This window comes from Centruroides vittatus, unplaced genomic scaffold (genome assembly GCF_030686945.1).
Source record: "Centruroides vittatus isolate TY-2023 unplaced genomic scaffold, ASM3068694v2 scaffold_149, whole genome shotgun sequence".
In the NCBI taxonomy this organism is placed as follows: Eukaryota; Metazoa; Arthropoda; class Arachnida; order Scorpiones; family Buthidae; genus Centruroides; species Centruroides vittatus.
The window spans coordinates 1,268,369-1,292,397 of NW_027122681.1; the positions used below are offsets into that span (position 1 = coordinate 1,268,369).

A 24,029-nucleotide genomic window follows, 5' to 3' on the forward strand; every position below is an offset into this window, starting at 1 on the left:
CGGCACCATATGTAACTGAGTACACACACACACACACACACACACACACACACACACATAAACAAATCTCACAAAGCCCAATAATAGATAGCACCTAATGCCTTCTTCTAGTGACAAATTATTTAGTGATTGATTAAATATAATTGCGTGGAAAAGTAACCCAATGTAATTATATATAACTCCAGAAAGAGTACTCAGTCTTAATGAATTGTTTGTTCTTTGTACATATAGTGTACTGTTATTAATTTGTTATCAAACAGTTTTCCTATGCTTAAATAACTAAGAAATTCTTCAGAAAGATGTGAAATTCTTGTGTGCGCCACCAACACATTCATCTATCACAATCACCAGAGATGTGTTTAAGGTCTGACGTTTTATTGACAATTTCACTCAGGCTCAAGCGGTTGGCCTATGCAAATGTCTATATTGGTGTAGGAACCTCATATCTACATGCATGATGCACTTTTAGATCTCTCCCACTCATTTTCTGTGCACCAAACCATTTTTATTACTCACACTTACTTAAACTTTTATCTTTAAAAGCTGACCAATTTCTGGTTAATTCCCCTCATTTCTGAAAACTATTTAGAGACTGACTGTCAAATTTATTGCTTTTTATTTACTTCTACAAAGTAAAGTTTGACAAAATAATTATATGCATTTAAAACACATCCCTAACTTGACTGCAATGTTCCTACTTATTTATGCATAAAAGCATTACTTTCTGCCATCTAAATTAAAACTAAAGATGTCGCTACCATTTAAACTATATAGCAGGGGTGGCCAACAAGTCGATCACGAAGCCAATTTTGGTCGATCGCTCGCGATGTCTTGACTTAATCTGTTACATTTGTAACCAAACACAATGCATGGAATGTAACATGCAAACACAACAGTATTCATGCAGTTAAAACTTGACTCATAAAAAAAACAGCCATTTAGCTTGAATATTTGGTACTGTCATACGGTAGCTTCTTTACTTTGGTATTAACATTATTATTATTATTAATCAATATTATTTATCCACAGTGACAATGTTAAGTTTCAAATTTTCTTCTGTTTAAAATGTAAGTACCTTTTCTTTATGTTTTAAATTAAATTGTGGCTTTTCTTACCTATCTATTTACTTGATAAGTGAGCGTTCTCGGCAACAGACCTCTAAACTGCGGTCATCAACGGAGTTAATTACCACAGTTCATGAGTTTTTTAATTTTCTAAGAAATTTTCATTTAATTCAATATTTATTCTTTAAATTGTCATATTTCTTTTGCATTTTAGTATACCCATGAACATGAGTAGTGAACCAAAAAAATTGAAAACTTATCATTTTCATGAAGAATGGGAACTCAATTACTTTTTTACAATGGTGAATGATAAATGTTGTTGCGTAATATGCCTTACCTCGATAGCCATTGCTAAAAAGGGTTATCTGGAGAGACATTTTTTAGCTTTACATAACAGATTGTTTTCTCAATTTGGAATTTGATGGATAAAGTTAAGGATCTTCTACATGCAAAGAAGACCAGGATGAAATCAATCACGTACCTGGAACCTGTTACTGGTGTGGGTGATACGACAGATAAATATATCGCAAACGCTTTCGAACAATAATAGTTCTTCCTCAGGTGATACAAAAAACAAGCGACGAAACATAGAACAAAATAGAACATGAATATTTAAAATTAGAATCGAATCGAATCGAATCCACGGTATTGTTGGAGATCACACCTTAAACCAACAGATACTAGAGATGGCCCACCTGATATGCTATAATTTGTTTTTTCTGTTCAATGGAACTGTTTACATGCAAAAAAGAGGGTCCCCATGGGGAGCCCAGTATCTGGAGACTTATGCAAAATGGTCATCAGACAGTTGGAACACAAGATCCTGCCACAGTTTCTTCCAAACATCATTTTATATAAAAGGTACATCATCATCCTATGGAAAAATGTACTGGACGTGACGGCATTTGTGGTATTGATTAATGACAGCCCATATGGCTAACCGTAGAGATCAAACAGGCTAACAGCAAGGAGGCCCACTTCTTAGACCTAAACATCAAAATCGAAGGGTTGATGGTCCACACCTCAGTCTACTGTAAACCGGGTACGGGTCTCCCTTTACATCCCGATTTGGTCATGTGACCCATTCCAGTACAAGACTGCCGCATTTAACGCTTTAAACAGGAAGGCATTTTCGCATTCCTCCATTCCGCAAGCTCTAGCCACCAAATTATCTTATATTAAATGCATGACAACCAACCATGGGTACCCCAATCTGATCCATAGGTTGATTAATCAGTACCACCACTCTGTACATGTGTCTGCCATCCACATCCATCGTGACAACCGACCAGAAGATGAAACACGTGTCCCCATCACATTTAATCCATACATTAAATCGTTATATATGGAGATTGCCAACAAATGCCACTTTCGGATCACATACAGATGTCCGACCATCTTGGACATCCTCCACAACGGGAAAGACTCTCCCAATCAGAACAGACTTCCAGGCATTTACTCCATCCCTCTTAAGGACCACAGGTGTGATAGGGACCTTATTTACATCGGTTCCACCAAACGCTCCTTGAGAGTTAGAATATGTGAGCACACTGCAGATGTTCGGCATGGGAGGAACACTATGGCTCTTGCTGTTTACACAACTGACCCTGACATCAAGGCCACCTTCAACCAAGCGAGGATCATCATCACTTCGCCTCTCCCTGAGCACCTGAGATGGTTGGAGACTATTTCCATTTATAAAACTAGCCGTAACACCACCTGCATAAATTACAAAGAGGAGCTGAATTTGTCCGTTGCCTGGCAGGCCCTCTTGGACACCGATCTTTAATCACAGACTACCCACAGGAAATGCACATGTTCAATACAACATTCTTGCACAAGACATGGATTTGATTCTAATCTATATATATATAATCGAGATGAGTTGATGATGATGATAATGATAATAATAATAATAATAATCAGCGCAGAGCCCAAGCGGTTAGGAGTTGAAAGTTGAAATTTGGTACACAGTTAGGGTACGTCTCGAGAACGCACACTAAGAAGGGATTTTTCGAAATTCCTCCCCACAGGGAGACACAGGATTAAGGCTTAACACTTCCATCAACAATGGAAGTGTTAAGAGAAAGCCACGTGCAAGACGCAGATGCAGTTTTTTTCGTTTTTTGCAGAAAATCAAACTTATTTTTAGACCCATCTAAAAATTCTCTAATTAGTCTGGAAACAGGAAGACCCAATTCTTGCATTCTGTGAAAACAGGTAAGGTTGACTATAACGTCATAATCTTAATCTTCGCTATCGTTACTTTTGCCTGAGCAATGCTGGGCCTACCTGATAGTTTTAAATATTCGTGTTCTATTTTGTTCCATGTTCTGTCGCTTGTTTTTTGTATCGCCTGAGAAAGAACTATTATTGTTTGAAAATGTTTGAGATATATTTATCTGTCATATCACCCACACCGGTAACAGGTTCCAGGTACATGAATGATTTCATCCCGGTCTTCTTTGCATGTAGAAGTTTATCTGAATCATTTTCCAAATATGGCAGATAACCTACAAAAACATTAAAATATTAATTATAAGATCAACAAATACATTACAGAAATCCAAAAAGTAATTGAAGATTTTTAGGTAAGATTCGAAGATTTTGAAAAATTTAAATTGTGGAATTTATATCTTTTCCTTTTAAAAAAAAATTTAAGTGTGAAATGCATTAGCCAAAAAATTTCAGACATATTTTATATGGAGCAAAAGGCATTAGAAAATGAATTATAATTTTACAAATTGATTTAATCTCACGAGCCAGAAAATTTGAAGATGATTTTTGGAAATACGTCAACCGAGAAAAATATCCCAGTATCACCAAATGTAGCGAATATATTTAGTCTTGTTTCGGATCTACATACCTGTGTGAATCGGCATTTTCGTACTTAAAGTTAACAAAGACTAAACAACGTTCTGTCGTGACTGATTCCCATACTAAAGACTATTATTATCTTTGTCGGGATATACACCAAATTATGATTCCTTGGTTAGACACATGCAAACTCAGTCCTCCCATTAATGTTAAGGTAATAAAATAAATTCTAAATCTGTCTTTATCTGTAGCTAATTTGAATTAATAAATATTGCTAATAATTACTCGTGTTGTTTTAATTCCCCCGAACGTGAGTATTTTGGCCCGTTAAATAATTATGTTGTTTTTTTATGTAGGTAAATATACAGGGTGTTTCGGTACGAGGTGCACTCCCGCAAGCTATTGATAGATTAGCAAAAAATAAGTCTAAAATTCTTATATCATTCTTCCATGATAAATTTTTGTGGCCCAAAAAAAAATTGCAAAAGGGAAATCTTAATCAAATTATCAGCCATACTGTGCATTTTTGTAACAACTTTTTCGTATTTATGAACAAATAGTACCACAACTTATACATTGCAATTGATTAAAAAAAATTATATTATATTTTAAGTTACTAAAAATCTATCTTGAAAAAGTGTCAAAAAATCGAATATTTTAGGTACTGCCTGTAGGGAATTAACTCGTAGCTGCAAATATCAAAAGTTGGGTCTGGAAATTTATTTTCTTTATGAGCCTATATCTCGAAAACTTAATAAGTGATTTAAAAAATAAAAAATAGTTTTGAACATATATTTTGCTTATCTACCCATAGCTCGTGGGAGTGCACCTTGTACTGAAACACAGTGTATAAACATAGTATGTATTTCACACCTCCCCCTCCCCACTTACTACGGCTATGACAACAAGTTGATTGCGACACATTTTTAAGATAAAAAGTAGATCTTATGTACACAAAAGTTGGCCACCCCTGCTATATAATATATAAATCCATTTTATATTAATTAAATGAACATTTCTTTAAAATACTATTTAGTAACTTCAAATTAGAAGACAATAGTACAGTAACCCCTTATTAATGGCTCATTTGGATATATTGCACTGTCTTTTTTTTTTTTTTAAATTCCAAATATAAAAGCTATTTAGCCAGTAATTTTTAAAAAATTGGTTGCCAATGAACTTCTACTGGCAAAGAAATATTACCTTATTCCATAATTACCTTTAAACTATCATTATATGAAATACCATCCACAAAGAAGCAAGTCTGCAGGACGATTGAAACTAGACAAACAGGTAGCTAGAGTGGTTATATCACTCATTCGGTTTCTCCCCAACATGCGAGATATAACAAGAAGCTGCTGTAGAATAAATTTAAATCTGACAGCTGAGCAATCAACTCTCCAACTTGTGCTATATTTAGTATTAGAAAAAAATTAAATAGAAAATAATTTTGAGTTTATTTTAGCATTTATCATCATCATCATCACTTATTTTATAATTAGACATTTAGACTCAATTAAATCAACAAATATTTATTAATATTTGACTTTGTTCTGGCTAAATTATTAGTTAGCCAGAATATAGCCAAATAATCTAGCATTTAATGATTATATTATTATAGAACAACAACATACCTTGAACATGCAACTCACACCAGCAACAATTCAAGGTACGCTGTTGACTCCGGTGTTATTTGAATGTTGTTTATTATAGAACACTCAGACTTGATTATTTATATTACATCTATGATTCTATGATTCTTCCAAATTCTACAAACCTTCTAAACTGCCTACCAGCAAACCTCACTTAAAGAATGAAAGCTGGCATGAAGGCTGCTTTGAAGGCATGGAGTATACAATGATTTGGATTATGCAAAGGTTTTATTTTTGTTCTAGGCATTTTCTATGGGGTATATGCTGCCGTAGATTAGTCATGTGAAATTACACATGTAATCGCATCTTTACAATTTTTATACATTCCTTTCCCGAATCAAAAAGCAAAATTACTCCTTAGTTCTATTCACACTTTTATTTCTATTGCTTTTGAGATATATATTAAAACAAAAAAATTGTAGAAATAATTTTTCACTTATGACTTTATCATTTAAAAAACTGAACAAGAACACGCATTATTCAATTAAAAACAAAATGGCACTACAAATCTTGAAAAAACAATATATAATTCTAAATATTTCAGGAGCATTAACCATAAGTGTCTGTATCTCTTGTTTCTGACAATTTCCATATACCATATTTTACGGACTATAAGACGCACCTAAATTTTGGAGGCAATTTTTCAAAGAAAAAAGTGCATCTTAGGGTCTATTTACACACAACAGTGACGTGCTGGGTCAGTGCAGTAAGCATCGATAAATACCACACATAGCCAATCAGAATTTCATGTACGACACTTGTATGATTGACAGAATACAGATCACGTGTAGTAGATGAAACTCTAATTGGCTATGTGCGATATTTATCGATGTTTATGCACCAAACGGTCACTGTGCCGGCACGTCACTGTTGTGTGTAAATCAACCTTTATAGTCCGTAAAATATGGTAATGTGCTAACATCTTGATGCTTACACTATTGGATACTGGAACTTTGTATATATAACCCTTTCAGAACCTTTTTATCCAGTAAGGTACATATCCATCTTGATGCTGAATTTTGTATAGTTAAATAGTTCTTAAATAAGTATAAATCCTATTAATTGTCATTGATTTTTATTCTCAAATAACAAAGAATTCAGAAAATTTATCTGTGTATTCAGGGTTTGCCTTAACTGCTTTAAATTTGTAAAACCAAAATTTTTATTACAATATGTATCTTTTTTCTTAAATTATACTAATTCAAAATAACAGGCTAAAACAATTGGAAAAGAAATTAGTTTTGTTTCAGTACTATGTCAATCAAACAAAAGTTCTACTCTGACTTCTCAAAACAAAAACTGCTTTATTTAGGGCATTCATGTATACAAAAATGAACCAATAACCAAGTGTTTTCAGAGCTTTGTTCCATCATCAGGATGCTACACTTACAAAAATTCATTACTAAATGGAACATTCAAACATTAACCATTTTTACATTTAGATTTTTCTGAACATTCATAAATTGAATTCTTCATTCAACCATTTTCACTTGGAACATTCTCATATCAAACAGTCTTTTTAAAATCTAAACTCCATAAATGTTTCCATAAAATCTATCTTGACCACCTTTAAAGCTAACATTTTTGACATTTAATGAACATGTCATTAGGCTAGGTACTACAGTAGAGCATTGATTATCCGACCCCCGATTAACCGTCACATCGGTTAACCGACCGCGTTCTAGTCGGCAAATTCAAATGTCCGCTAGTGATGTGGCGCTACAATATTTGGCTATGTCTTGGCTACTTTATTATTATTTTTGTTAAATTTTTGCGTGTTTTAGCTGGCAACATTGGCTCGACCATGAAAGGGAGGCCAGTATTTAAATGAGGCTTAATTTTATTTAACGACGCTATCTAATTGCTGTTTTTAAAACGTGTGCAAGATTTAGCAGCAAAAAACGAGTCTGACACTCGTTTTTTGCTGTGAAGAAAAAGAAAATTTTGGACTTCTTTTTCTAATGTACAGTAAGTTCTCTACTTACGAACTTAATCCGTTCGTAGCGGTCGTTCACAAGTCGAAAAGTTCGTAACTCGAAAAGACGATGTTTGGCGCAAAAACTCAAATACAACGTTGTTTTTACAATTATGTAATATTTAGGCTACTTGAATAATGTTGAATTAAGATTGTTAAAGGAAAGTATAAATTCAAATCAAGTACATTATTTATTAAAACATTTAAAACAACTACAAATGTACAGTACATACATATGTACTGTAAATGTTTTAACGTAAAACTTCAAAAATAAACTTGACTATACATAAAAAATAACCAACTGCACTTTAACCCGCCATCTGTCGGCTTTGTTCGTAACTTTGAAAGTTTGTAAGTCGAATGTTCGTAAGTAGAGGACTGCCTGTATAGGTCTACTTTATGTAAAATATGTAATCCGAATATATATTTTTTTGTTTTATATTTTTCAATATACAGTACAGTACTGTATTTATTTTGTGCAAAATAAAGAAATAATTTTTAACAACACAATAGAGACAATTACTATTTTAAAAAAAATTTTGTTAGGCTTAACATCGATGAAAATTCAACGCGAAGTAGGTTAATAGCGATATACTAATATACTATACTAATAATGTATTTTTTCATACTTTTCAGTTATCCGACCAACCCCAGTCTCCAATTGAGTTGGATAATCGATGCTCTACTGTAGTTTTGTTTCAATACTTTATACAAAGTGTAGGAATCTATTGATAATGGAGAATCTATAAAACAAATATATAATGAACTGGATGTAAGAAAATGTGCTATCAAACAGGTATAATGTGAATAAGCAAAAGAAAAAACAACAACAAAAAAAAAAAAATGAAATCATCATGGACGCGTTATCAATTCATGCAAAACAACACATTTAACACAAATTTTATATAAACAATTTTACGCTTGCATGAGATCAATAGCAGAGAAGAATTCTTGGCCGGAAAGAAATGACTTTTACAATGAAAAAAAAAGTGCCATTGAATTCATTATCTAAGTGTTTGTTACAAAAAATTGTCAGCAGGTCAACAAGCTGCAAGCTGCAACAAGCTCAAGTGAATTTTTCCAAAAAATTTTTAGACGTTTACACACAAAAAATTTTAAACTTTATCAAAAATGATAGTAGCATCACAAGGAACATGCATTACTACACTCATTGCCATAAAAATTAGCGCACCAAGGAGAAGTTGTCAAAATCAAACAAAACTATATACGCAAGTGTAATGATGATAAAAGTAAGTAATTACAAAATAAAAGCAAAAGGATTATTTATTGCAGATAAAAGTACAAATGAAAGGAAGTTCTAGTACCCTGTTGGGCCACCTCTAGCATGAATACACAAAGTGATTCGGGCGACATAGAGACATATAGGTGCCATATTGTGATGTGCGGCATTTCAATCAAAAGTTCTGCAAGTGGTCCTCCAGTTTGGCCAAACTCCTAGGCTGTCCAACTTGACGTCCCAGACATGTTCGACTGATGACAAATTAGGGGAGTGTGACAATGTGGTGGAGGCAGTCCTGTGATATTCTTGCTGTGAGTGATCAAGCTTTGGCCTTTAGGAAAATGGATCTAGGGATCCCTGCCACAAGAGGCAACACATGTGGCTTCAGGATGTCACTAACATACTACTGGGCTGTCGTGATCCTTGGATCACTACTAGAGGTGACCGGCTGTTAAATGCGATGGCACCCCAGACCATCACACCAGCTGTGGGGGAAGTGTGCTGCTCTAAAGAGTAGGCAGGACTGAGGCCTTTATCAACAGCCTCCAGACACAAACACAGCCCTCGTCAGTGATCCAAACAGAATCTGGATTCATTGCCATAGACGGCCTGGTTCCATTTCATTGCGATCCACTCCCCTTGGGAGTGACACCACTCCAAACAGAGACAATAGTGGGTGTCTATCAATGGCAGCACATGTAATGGACATGATAACAAATGTTCCTCACCCAGGCACTTCAAAATGGTATGGTAAGACACAGGAATGTAATGGTGCCACCTGTGTCTGGATAGTGGACAACAATATGGTTGGCACTGTGTGTGCTTTTGAGGACCAGGCAGTTCTCTCGGTTAGTGGTCTGCCAAGGGCATCCTAAGCCTGAGTGAAATGTGTGTGAGCTCTCTCTTGTCCACTAGTCCCAATACCTCTTCACAGTGTTGTCAGAACAGCCTAGGTGGTGAGCTATTCAACAAGAAGACCATCTGGCTTCTCTCAACCCTTTGATCCATCCCCTCTCAAACTTGGTTAGTTGTTTATATGGTCGTTGATTGTGATGAAAAGGCATCTCTAGTGATACAGCATCCATCTGCAACAGGTAAACTACAGACAGGATGCCTTTGTGCACTTTTTTATAGACCAAGGGGGACATACTAACAACACCTCTGCTGTCATTATGCAATGAGCCATCATGCTATAACTCTAATCATTTCAATAACACTACACTTCACATGCTTTTCCAGCAAAGTTTAATCAAAACATGTTTTTGACCCCAATTTATAACTTTAAAAATAAGCATTATAGTTCTACCATTAGAACTCAGTTCTCTTCTTTAATTTGTAACTGAATATGTTTTGTAGCCTGAGGCAGACCTCTGAATGGGGAAGAAAACATTTGTTTTGATTAAACTTTTGCTAGAAAAGTGTGTAAGGTATAGTGTTATTGGTATAGTTGTTTTTCTACATTTGGTTTTTTAATCATTTCCATATCTTCTTCAGACTTATCTGCAGTTTCGTAGTGATACAACTTATTCTTGGTGCATTAATTTCTATGGCAATGAATGTAGTTTCAAAATGAATAAAACCACCTTCTTGCTGGAAGTCACAAACTTTCCCTTTCCATTGTAGGTAAGATGGCCGAACCAAGAACATTTCAAAATGTAAACTACACTGCTCTACCAGTTTACTATAAACCTAAGAGAATATTTTGGATAGATTCTTTTTTTATTTAGAGAACCATTTAAAATCCTGTTAAAATCTGTTCTTGTCCTAGACAATACTCTAACATATCCCACCAATCTATCTTTTGATGACATAAAAGTGCTGTTTTTATATTTCTGTACATAAAAAAAACGTCTTTCAATAATTGACTATCAATGAAGAAACAGAACTCATTAGCCCTTAATTACATACCTGATATTAATTTTCTTTATATGTTAGCATCTGCTTTTGAGAAAATGCCTTCAATTTTAGTAAGGTCGTGGCCTGATACTAAAAATTAACTGCAATCTGTTATCTGGAGAAAGAGCTATGTGCCGAAGATCTGACAGACCACAACAACATTGCTTTGTTCAACAAGTTGAAACATTTATCCGAAATTAAAGCTTGGAAGAAAGAGACATCAATAAATGTTTTTTAAGAGACAATATTCTACAGAAGGAAGTGTTAACAGACAATGAAATCATCAAAGCAGTCAAAAAGAAATAGAACAACAACCATCAGAAAACCAAAAAGTCACAGAGAAAAATTACAAAAAAATAAATCATTCATGAAGAAAGTGCTGAAATGTCAAGATAATTCACCTTCTATTGAAATAATTCTTATGAAAAAGTGAGATGATTTCTCTTCAAAAAATAATTTAAATAAAAAAAAATAACAAAAATCCAACATTTAAAATTTTGGTTGCGCTATCTGCTATCATATTTTATTTAAAAACTTGTTATATTTTCAACTATTATAAAATGGCAAAATGCTTAATTTTGAGGGTAGGGCTGGGTTTTAAAAAAATTATAATGCTAATTAAGAGTACAATCGTCATTAAGTCCAACCCTATTGGAAGTACACACAACCCCCTTTATCTCTCTATCCCATTGACCTTTAATCACCAAAATTTGACAGCTTCAAACCCCCCTAATACACAAACCTCCCTGCAAAATTTCAGAAATTTTCAACAAAAAGCACAGGAGTTATTAAGCTTGAAACAGGGTGAAACAAAAACTTGCCCCCCCCACACCCATATATACAGAAATTACCTCTAAATTTTTTTTTGCATTTCTCGACATTTCGATGTGTGTAAAAAGATGTAAAAGTCTGGAGGGAGGTCATTTTTTGCCAGATTACCATACTTTCCCTCTGTATAACAACCGGGAAAGTAAAAAAAACTGGTAATTTTCATTTGTTTTATGTTAGACATTTACTTAAAATATGCATAAATAAACTACACACATATCTATTTGTATGAATAAGTAATATGTAAGGAGAAAACTTGAAAAGAAATACATACATAATTAGTAGTAGTCAGTGTGAATGGTTGAAGACAATTGCAGCACAGCATGATCAGTAACATCTGCAGTTACTGACTTGGATTCAGTTCTCCTTTCATTTGTTTTTTAAATATATATAAAAATTAACTTCTTAAATTTAACTGAATAAAACTTTTTGTTTTCTTTTATTTCACAGTGGTTATAAATTTAATAAAGTGATATCTCATACTTTAAATTTAATTCATTCCAGGAGACCATTTGAACTCCAGATCAATATTTTCCATTAGAAATAATAGAAAGTGAATCAATCCATTCCAAGACCCTAAACAATACACATTTTGATAAACTTAAATACACATACTTTAAGGTCAAAATAACAGAATTAAATGCCCTAAATAATAAATTAAAACATGAAAACGATAAATAAAATACATAAATACTGTATAATAAAATGAAAATTGCATTTACTGGTCACACACCATCAACTTCAGCAACTTAAACATGGCTGCCAGATCATCCACACATGTATACCACTTTAATGCTTTGGGATAAGTTCCTTTTTCACCCAACCATTGATACAATCTTCCCATCTCGGATGCCATGGTTAATAAGTAAAGGTTATATTGGGTTAAACAGGAAGTTTTTGTTGTATTTTTGACAGCTTTCATTACTTAACACGGGTGTGTAATTTAACACATTTTCTTTTTCAATTCACAGTTAAGTGATGTCAAATAATACACACGTGATAGAAATGACATTTGGCAACAATACCAGGCATAGCAGAAATACCATCACCAACACAATGGATAAGGTTTGGCTACAAGTAACAGGAATGGCATCGACGAGGTCGAAAAAGTAGAACAACAGATTATAGATGATTGCGTGAAACGGCATTTCATCTACTTTCAGCCTTAACTTTACCAATTGATGGTAGAAATGGTTCCCATCACGCGTGACGTTTGTTCGAATAAAGAAGCAACTGGTGATAGTGTGTGTTGTGTTTTCATCGAAAGCAATGTCATTTTTAAATCTTTCTGTCTCAGGAACATGAAGAAAAATATTCTCTAGAACAATTAAGTGAATTAAGCGATAGTCTGCATTCACAGTTATCACTACATCAACTCTATCTAATACTACAGCCTTTAGCACATTATTGCTAATGTGATATGGTATTCTTTGTTTAGAAACTTATTTTGAACTTTTATTTCACATTTTGTTTGAATAAAATCAAGTAAAAATGTCTTCAGATAAAAAGCATATCAGGCCTACTATGCTTTATGAATTTCAGAAAAATATAATACCGTACAAACATTTAAAAAATTGTAATAAGTTATGGGGAATACATTCCAAAACTTCAAAACATGTCAAATGTAATTTAAAAAGTTCCGTTTAGAAAACTTTGAACTAAAGGATACAAAATGTATAGGGCACCCAGAAGCTGCCAACAAATAAAAATTGCAAGAAGAAAATGTTAAAAATTGATGAATAACAGACAATATATGTAAGCAAACACACCAAAAATAAAGCAAGAAAAGCACTGCAAACATATGAGCATAACACAAAGACAAGAGATGACTTGGGTACACAACAGATTGTGTTTATGCTTTGGGAGCATTTTTTCACTGAATGCACAGTTTAAACTTTGAAGCGTTGTTTGAACTGTGAAGTGAATTTTTGTTGAAATTCAGCATTCAAAGTATGAGATACTACTATAGTGTGTTCTTGTAGTTAAATAGGCCTAATCTAGACTGTCACTATAAATACTGTCAGATTTTTATAAGTATCATTTACAATTGCCTCTTCCTCTGCTTTTGGTGTGGGGTAATTGTAAATGCCAAAGACTTCGTACTGAACTGGAAGTATTTAATATTCCAGCAACTTTATTTAGAAATACAAACATATTTCTAAATAAAAATAAGTACAAAAGGTGTCATTGTGTGTGTGTATGTGTGTATAAAAAATGAAATTTTAAATACAAGCATAGAATCATAACAAAAACCTTCATAAATAAAGCATTCCCCATACTTTTAAAGAATGTGTACCAGATTGTTTTTCTTCCTTATTCTCTGCTTATCTACATTAAGTTTTTCGATAATATTAACTATTTTGAAAAGTGTATGATAAATTTATTTTGGCCAAGCTGAGTTTCTCCAAATGTCTCAGCTTGGCCAAAATAGGTCTTGCACCAATAAAAATCAACCGATCAACTTGCATTTCTTCAGAAATGTGATAATTTTAGAAAATAAATAATTTTAACACATTTTAAAAATTCAAAAACACAAATTACTGGTTTTTTCAAAGGTTGTTGTGAGTGAATTATTTGATTACACCAGTACACAAGTCGAAGATTAACACAAAAGAATTTTTGATATGTTTATTTGAAACGTATTTGATAAAATTTGGACTCATCGTCTTTATATATATTCTCATTTGATGACGTGATCTATTAGCATATTTTTATGAAGATGAAAAAGTCACAGCCATCCTAAAAGAGAAATTAATTCTCCACAAATATCCTCTTCCACCATATCCTAATAGTAGTAACACTAGAATGCGTGTCTACACCAATACCTCTCCAACTACATATGTGTGATAGACTAGCAATATTTTCTTCAACAGTAATATAATTTATATGTACACTACATCTGAACTTTGAATTATATTATCATTTTACTTGTGTAAATGTGCAGTCTATATGTATAAAATAACAACGTAGCATAAAATTTTTGAAAAAAAAAAAAAAAAAAAAGGATAACTGTGAGAGGTATTTCAATACAGTAAAACTTTGTTAATTCTACATTTAAGAGAAAAAATCTAATACTTGATTTTCTCAATTTTTCTGTAGCTCTAAATTTTCCGTTAGCAAGTCATTTCTCAAAAATCTGTTCACAGAAGGATTATAAAATTGTATACAGTTTACAGCACTTTTGAGAGTCGTCAAGGTGTCCCTTGCATCCTATCAGAATGTAACATACCACAACAGTAAAACGATGTCGACAGAAGATTGTAATGGCTTGGTGTTGTGTTCAGCATGAAGAAGTGTTCGTTTCTTTTAACTCTCTGTATTCATACAGAATGTAAGAGAAAATGAAAATTATGAGTCTATCAAACTGTAGAGGGTACATATAAAAATGAGTCTGAGTTAAAAATACCAACAATTTCGACTTAACAAGACCATATTATATATGAAAAATTCTATATAATGTGCTCGAGCAGCTTCATGTCAACGCAGTTCAACTTAGCAAGGTTTTATTTTAATAATGAATGAGTAGATGTAACACACACTTATGTATCTCATACAAAAGGTTTTACTAAAATTTGCCTTGGTTCATTACTTTGAGTAACACTGATTTTGAATAAGTATGAGCTAAGGAAAATCAATTATCTTAAAGATAATATTAACAATGCTTAGTTATCATTTTGGCATCAGAATAGTATAGAATGTGGCATATTGTTATCACTAAATATAGAAACAAACTTCTAGTTTAGATTTTTCAGTATGTTAATACAATACTTTAAAATAATTATTATTTTGAAACTTCAAGCTGTGGATAAAATCTATTATCATTAAATTATGTTTTCCTACATTGTAAGCACTGATATAAACTTTAAATTTAATTTTAAATTTCTAATTAAACATCATATAAAATTTTAATTCAGTATCATAATTATTATATTATAATTTTGTGTACCATTCATTATACAGGGTGTTTCAGACAATTCAAATCACATTTTTCTTAAAAAACGGTCTGTTGCAGAAAGTTAAGATAAATTTCTTTTTATAACTGAAGTCGATCTGAAGGATTGATTGACAATATTGTCATCAACTGGAACTCAGAGAAACGAGACTATAAGCCAGACTATGACTTTGCATATCAGGATAGAAGGTTGAGTTGGATAATATTGAATGAAGCTTTTCGTAGACAGCTTTTGGTGGAAAAATTTCATTTACAAAGTAAATCAAACTTTAGTTTTGCTGTTTAAAAATAATATGATTCAGCACCTTAAAACATGATAGATTTTCTGATAAAAAGTCAGGATGATGAGTGAATTTTTGGATTTTTTAAAGTAAACTTATCATCCTGGCTTTGAAAAACACACACAAATATACTCAAAACCAGTAAAACTAATAAAATTATTTGATATTATTTGATAATACCAATGTTTTCATCCATTCAGTATTTGTTAGTAATGGACAAAAATGCATCCTGGCTTTTTAATAAATGATTTTCAGAAGAAGCCCGAAGAACAAATAGTGTACGTGTCAAAATGAATAACTCTGAAAAACTCGTATAATCAATTTAAATTGTAATAATAAATGTATACATATTGTAGTAACTATATATACATATACATAATCAAAATTATATATGCATAACACCAGGTTATTTCATTTAAATGAAATTTTCTTTAAATCAAAAATGTATCTATAATTGACCATTCTTAGTTCAAATTATTTTAACTAATAGTGGGACATTGGGCAGGTTTCTAAGGGCAATTATTGTGCCACTTTTAAATGCAAATCAAGACAATGTTAATTGCTTTTCTTATGCGAATGAAAATTATTAATTTAGATAACTATTGTTGTAACCTGCTGCAATTTTAAGGAACAACGATACTGTTTTATTTAATTCACAAAAAATATAGACAAAAAGATTTACGTTAAGTGGAAAGTAATATGACAGTAGAATATTTACAAATATACCTTTAAGACACATGATTTTTTTCTGCGGAAATTTAATTATAGGTTCAAATGTACCACGAGATAAAAAAAAGGTTGAAAAACACTGGTCTACATCCAAAGATATCCAGATTAAACTCATTATTCCTGTCATATATTCCAAAGTTTAGCACCTCATGCATATAAAACTGACTGAATTCAAGCACAATACAGCCAATATCTACAAATTAAATGGAGAGTCAGCCAATAGAGTCGCCACTTTATCTAGTGCAGCAGTCGCCAACTGGTGGTCCGTGGAAAAATTTAAGACATTGATCAATTCAAGGTTACACAAAGTATTACAAAAGAAATGCAAAATGCTTGGTTGCTTTTTCTCGTTCAATGGTGTTTTTTTTTATTCAAATCTAAAATCAAACACAAAATGACTATTATCAATAAATAATGTGACTGTGATTGTAGTCCTTTATGGAAAAGAGCCAAGAATCCATAAACTTATTTCAAACAAGCAGCAACAAACTTCACACTAATTTGTTATAATTAAACAAGTGAATTTCATGTTAATAAAGCAATATAAAGAGAAATGGAACTTTTATGATTATTATTCTATAGATATTTGTATCATTTTTAAAAATTCATGATGATGGTCTGCAGGATTCGAAATTGTGAGTTTAGTGGTCCAGGGAGTTAGAAAGGTTGGCAACCACTGATCTAGTGCATGCTGAGGGAGAGTTCTCTCAAAAGTTAAAAATTCTCCATAAACCATCCCAAATAAAAGCATAAAATCTATGCTTATAAAATCAAATAAACTCATACAAGTACAGATGTTTTGCTAAGCTGAGTGATGCTGATTCAATCCTTAGAAATTACGTACATTTGGCAAATGTGTCCAAAGAAACTTCAAGTTCAATCTAATGCAAGCATTACAGTCAGGTTTTACATAATTTTTTATTTCTTTTTATTAAAGAAATTTTACAGTTTCTGTCCTAATGCAAGCTGTACATTAAAACTCACAAAAGTCAAATGAATCCTAAAATAAAGTATTAATGAAATCATCTATAACTCCTTAATAAACCCATTCAGGTAACTTTTACTTAGAACCTGTAGTAGTGCGTTTAGGTCCTTTCAGGGAAGCAATGTTATACCATTTTCAAACTTTTTAAAATTTTACCTTGTAGAAGACCTTTGCCCTTTCCTCACCCCACTCCCATTTAAGCCAATCTCCCCTGGATCTTGGAGTCTAGATAAAATAATGGAAAGAGTGGTAGATGTCTTCATTGCAATTATCGTTAATCCTCACGATTCCATTCAAAGAATATCTTCAAGTTCTGGTATGAGCTATTAGTGCATCTGAAGTATTTTGAATGACAATGGAATGAATCCATTTCACTTTGTATTAGGTCAAAAACTTTTAAAAAACTTGTAACATTGATCTTCCAAATTGCATTGAGTTATATCAATGGACTCCAAACAGAAATCCACTTTTCCACCAGCAAATTCTGTAACACTTAAAAGCAATGGGGATGTCAATATCCATAGTGTTCATTATTGGACAGCAGAGAATCCTCGCTGGCTTAAAAGGTGACATCCTGGATTTTGTTGAAATTTCAATACATTTTAGTATATCCTTTTAGTAATGCACAGTAACAACTTGTGTCAATGAGCAATAGTTTATAAGAAATCATTGTTTAAACTTTTCCACATGCATTATATAATGAGCTCTATAAACAAATCACAATGAATAGGCATGACCAAGTAAGATGCCAGATTAAAAAGTTTGATGTTATGGTTTGATCCAACTCTTAACCAACTTTTTTCTGAAATGTTTTTTGAAGTGTGCAACCAGTGAATTATTAAAAAGTATATTTGAACTAAAACATACTATTTTGTAATTTCAATTGCAAACCAACAACTGTAGGAAAGGTATTGATTTGCTATTCAACAAAAAAGTAAAGCCTCTATGTCATGCTTAAGCATTGCAATTCATTTACAGAACTCTGTGTATAATGCACACCAAAAAGTTTAAAAATGTATATGATTTCTCATAAACTATTACTCACTAACACAAGTTATGTTACTCCACAGTAATGTAATGTGTGTCATCAAAACTGACTAATAAACAGATAATGTGGTTTCAGCACATTTTGCTTGAATTTTTTGCCAAATTCTAGACCAAAAGTTTCCTTGCAAATGGATTGAAAAGAAGTGGCCACCATGATTGCTTACTGGACTACTACTTATGGGAAAAGATTAAACATAGTATCAAATATCCTACAATATATGAAAGTGTATATGAAAGCATGTATCAGGATAGCATGCAAATCTCTCAAAAAAGCTGAAATTCTTCATGCACAAAATGCTTCAAAGAAAGGATTTTAAAATGTTTAGAATGAATATTTGTGACTCAGTTAACATTAGCAACAACTTTCTGTATACTGATTCTTTATTATGTAAACAACCGAAATAATTTGATTTATTATGTAAATAATAGATCACAATGCACTTTTTTTTTTTAACAAAAACTATTTCTTATGACTTCATTTATCATCTAGTGACACCAAACTCAATCCTGTTCTGATATGTAAATTCATAGTCTGGCTGAGTTGGTCCTATTTCTGCTGGGTCCTGAATGATGACAATGTCACCAATCCATTCTTCCTATGGGCTTTGACTATAAAAAGATTTTCTCCAACCTTCTATGACAAATGATTTTCAAGAAAACATGTGGTCTGGGTGATCTGAAACACACTGTGTATGCTTTAAAATGCACCAATTAGCATATCCTATTCTGTTCCATTTGTCTATTTTTATTATGTTATTAAATTTTACATTTAACAGATTAGCAGTCTACTTAAAAAGACATATATCTTTAAAATACTGTATTGGAATTTCTCATACAGAATTGATCATTAAATATTATAATCAATCATTTATAGTTAGTAAACTGAGTCAACAATGACACACAGTTTTCCAGCATTAGTATACCAAATGGTACATAGGCCACTCGGCCTATTTGCACGAAGTGACGAAACGCCATTTCACTCCTAAAACAACGGCAACTAAAATGGCGATCGAGAATACAAAATCTGCTCAGTTATACACTCTCAAATGTCTCAATATAACAATATTTAGGTAAAATAAAAATCAGAATAGCCTAATGCAGTAAGCACAGAACTGTTTTTAGAAGAAATCCTATGATTTTCTCACTCCTTAGGAATGAAAGAGATCCAACTGAGAAAAACACCTACAAGGAGTTTATAGTATTCCAATTTTGGATTAAAGATTACAAGGTTCCTATAAATATATTGGTGCCACTGCTAGAAGTCTCTGTACAAGGATTAAAGATCATCAATACAGCCTTAGAAAACACCTGTCCAACACAGCACTTGCAGCCTATGCATTATATAATGATGTGCAAGTGGATTTTGACAAGATGCAACTCCTACACAGTGTGAAAAAACTGCTTCGGCTGACACATCCGGAAAGGGATGACAGTTAACTTCAAGGTGACAGATTATTTCATCAGCCTGGAGAGCACTATTTGAATTGCCTAATTCAATGCATCATATATGACACGTGCACCTTTGCACACTCCATCTGTAATTTTAAAATGTTCTGTTCTAAGATTTTATTTTCTTGTTGTTCTTCCATTTAGGTTCTATCAGTTAAATTTAATGTCTGTTTTAAAACGAAAAAAAAATATTAGTTACAGTAAAAATTTTTCATTTGCTGGTTACTGGTATTGGTGGTGTCATTTATTTGTGTATTAAGCCAGTATTTTGATAATTGGTATTTTTTAAAATTTGTCCCCTTTATATAAAAGGAGATATTGGTAATTGTCATATGCAATTCAAATTCTGATGAAATTATTATTAATATAAGAAAAACAAGTGGTTAAAAGAGTCAAGATATTTATTCAGATTAAGCACTTTTTGGGATTCAATCCTATCTTCAGATCAACATTCGCTGTTGTTGATATGAAGATGGGACTGAGATTCCCAAAAAGCACTTAATCCAAACAAATATATCAACTTCTTCAACCACTTTTGAGTTTCTTTTCTAACATTTATATCCATGGAGCCACCTTTTCTATTAAAACTACATACCATACACACAATCTTCCAGGACATAATATGAATTTAAATTAAATATTTTCAGCCTCTTTTAGGGGGCCTGTATCACGTGTCGATCTTTACTGAACGTTAGAAATTCTAATTTTTCTAAAAAGAGTTTCTTTTAGGCTGAAAACATTCCATTTGTATTTAATTCAAATACATATTATGCACTGGAAGATTGTATGTATGGTACTGTACATGGTGTTAATTTGTCTATGTTTCAACATTAAATATATTCACACCTTTGACGTGTCCAGCATAACGTTTAATTCTATGTTTCAACATCTGTTGGAGACTTTTATATCTTTTCTCTTATTAATAGTTAATTAATAATGCAAAAGTTACTGCGTCAATGATTATTTAGTTATTGACTCATCACTGAGTTGGCAACTAAAATATTTAGTGTTCTATGATCAATTGAATTCCCTTTTCTCTATTTTAAAAAGTGAAAAGTTAAGTTTCCCAAAATATTGAGCAGGCTATAACTTTTTAGTTGCCACAAATAAAAAGTTGAAATTTAAATGAAAAATGACAAATTATTTTATGGTTTAAATACATATATTTGGTATTTCTGTATTTAATATATATGAAAGTGTATACAGATAAATATTTGACTTCAAAAAATTATTGTCTCTCTGCTATTTTTTACTAAATTTAACAGTAAGAATATATCAAATTGCCAATATATTTACCAATGCATTTTTTTTTTTAACCTTATTACTGGTAATCAGTATTGGTACCATTTCCAGTCTGTAAGAACTAGGAGATTGCATTACCAGTAAACCATTTACTGGTAATTCAATCCTCCAGTTCTCATAAACTACTATGAAATATTCATATTTGGGATCTCTAAATAATTAAATATTTTTAGCATAAATGTAAAAATTTTTCATTTTTTTTACATTATTTATTTGCAATTTTACATTTCAATTGCAATCACATATACAACTTGGTTCAATTAGTATTGTCTAACAATCTGCAGGCTTATTTATCAGGCTATACTACAGTTAATTTAATAAATAAATATAAAAGAATTTAGCAAAAAAATTTAGGTAGGTAGTTAGGCTGCAATCTTACGATACATTTAATACTATAATAAGAAATAAATTAATTTCTAATTTAAATTTTGGAAGAAAAGATAGGTCCAGAGTGGAAGTTGAACCCACAACCCTTGATTACCATGCAGATGCATGAGTGACCGTTCTGATTATATCTAAATTAATTAATAATTGTGAAAATGAAGATCAGACGGAGATCTGAGCAGCATAACCGACAACACATTTGCTTATCGTGGGTTCAAGTCCCACTCTGGGCCAACCTTTTCTTTCATAATATTCTAAATTTATTTATTTCTAATTATTAAATTTACCATCAGATAGCAACCTAACCACCTACTTCTAGTCAAATTGTTTTACATCTAATTATTAAATTAGCTTTAATATAGCCTGATCTTTAGGCTGATCTGTAGCCTGATCTTATAGCCTGATCTATAAATGATCTTTAGGTTCATTTGGTAGTACTAACCTTCAAATTGTACCAATATTCAGTATATGTGCACCTGATATATAAGAATTACAAACTTGACTTCAAAAACTGTATATATTGTAAATCTTTAATACAGTCATGACTATAATATAACAGCATCTATAAAGAGACTTTGTTTTACTAATTTAAATAATAATTTATTTTATTACTAATTTTACCAATGTCTGCTGAGATTACATGGTATTTTATATTACATTACGATATAACTGAATGCTATCAAATAATCGCAGCAAGAATAAATGTTTAATTAAGTAATAAAATTTTACTAATATGAATAAAAAACACATTTTAAGTATAATTAACACATAATTTATAAAACAGCATTTAAATTAATTATACTAGATTTAAAACAGATTATTACATACAAGTGTGTGTATAATGTGGCAGCTTTTACTAATCGCTAAATCAGACAACACACATTAAATTTAGAAAACCTGTAAATATCTTTATAAATGATAAGTAAACAAAGATTTTTTTTTAATTGCTGAAAAATTTTAGTTTATTGATAAATAAGAAAAATTAACAAGCTTAAAAATGTATTATTTAACAGGTTTAAACATCTGTTAAAATTATAAATATCTGTCAAATGTTTTCAAATTAATCACAAGAAGTTAAATACGGATTAATGTTATGGAAATGCACACTAGAAAACAGGATACAAGACAGAGTAATTGTTAGCCATTTATTATTGATTTTCGTCATCTAATCATAAATCTTATAGGGGGAATTCATTAAGCATCATCAATTAAGGAAAAAATAACTCTTTTTTACTAATATTTTTATGTAAACGAGTTTATTTAGATTCAATAATTCGATCGTAAATGAGAATTGTGTGAAAATAACCATAGAAATTTTTTAAATAATCATTTTCAAAAAAATACCATACAGCGCCCTCTCTCGTGTACACGAACAACAACAACACTTCGCCATCTTGTCGATAAAAATATGAAATTTTGTCGTTAATACTTAAAAAGGACGTGAATTATTATCGTAAATAAGTAAATCGAAGTATACCTTTAACGATTTTTCTTCGTTGTCGCTAGTAGCAGTAGTTAAATTTTCGGCACAGTCCGCCATGTTACTTTATCAGATTTGATTAAAGTCGACTTTTAACCCTAACATCCCATCTTACACTCACTTCGAACATCGTTAAGATTATTTTTGGATAAAATATGAACGATAATGCCACCTTTCCGGTAATTTTTCAAGCTGTTATTGTTATAACTTCATTAAATTATGCGAAAAATCGACGAGCTGTCACCAATCTCAATCATTATAACTATTCCGAACAAGCGAAACTCCGCGCGCTTGTTTAAAAACAAATTTCACCGCTAGGGGACGCCCGAAATTGTTTAATGTTTACGATATTTGTTTTGGAAATATTTAATTACGTATTTTTTTTTTCGGATGTTTTCGAATTATTTTTCGTAGAATTTTTATATATTTTTCTTTCTGTAAATTATTATCCGCTTAAATAAATATTAATACACGTTTAAAATATGTTTTCGTATGCTTTTATCGATTCGTAAGACGCAAAAGTTTGTTGATAAGTCTACAATTGTTTTTAAAAATATTCAATTTGGTTTTAAATCGTTTATTTGGATATTTATACGGGAAAATAGATTCGAAATCAATAAATATATTCAAATTTGTGCGCGTAAATAATTCATTTTTCTCCTGCCGCTTCTTTAAAATATCAATCACAACCTATAAATTTTATTTTAAAATCACTTATATATTTATTTTCAATTTAAAATTTTGTATTATTTCTAGATTTAAAACAATTTCAAGCATTTTTTCACTTTAAAAAATTGTTATTCTGAAATTATTAACTAATGCAGAAGGCTTGCCCGAAGTGAGAACAGAATCCGTGTTATTCAAATGGAAGCGCGACGCATTTCCATAAATGCCATCGGAGTAAAGATTTGAAATATTTAAATTAAAGTGTACAAATTTTATTATTAA

The 24,029-nt window shown here is 31.6% G+C and overlaps 1 protein-coding gene across 1 annotated transcript in view; it reads right to left on the reverse strand.

The window, feature by feature from the left end:
* The window catches only part of LOC136987313 (zinc finger MYM-type protein 3-like), a 52,320-nt gene extending 28,927 nt beyond the window's left edge, over window positions 1-23,393 (reverse strand). Inside the window, exon 1 of the mRNA XM_067285042.1 lies at window positions 23,079-23,393. Coding sequence (XP_067141143.1) covers window positions 23,079-23,141 — 63 coding nt within the window. The 5' untranslated portion in view covers window positions 23,142-23,393. The remainder of the gene's footprint in view (window positions 1-23,078) is intronic.
* Between the last annotated feature and the right edge of the window lie 636 nt (window positions 23,394-24,029).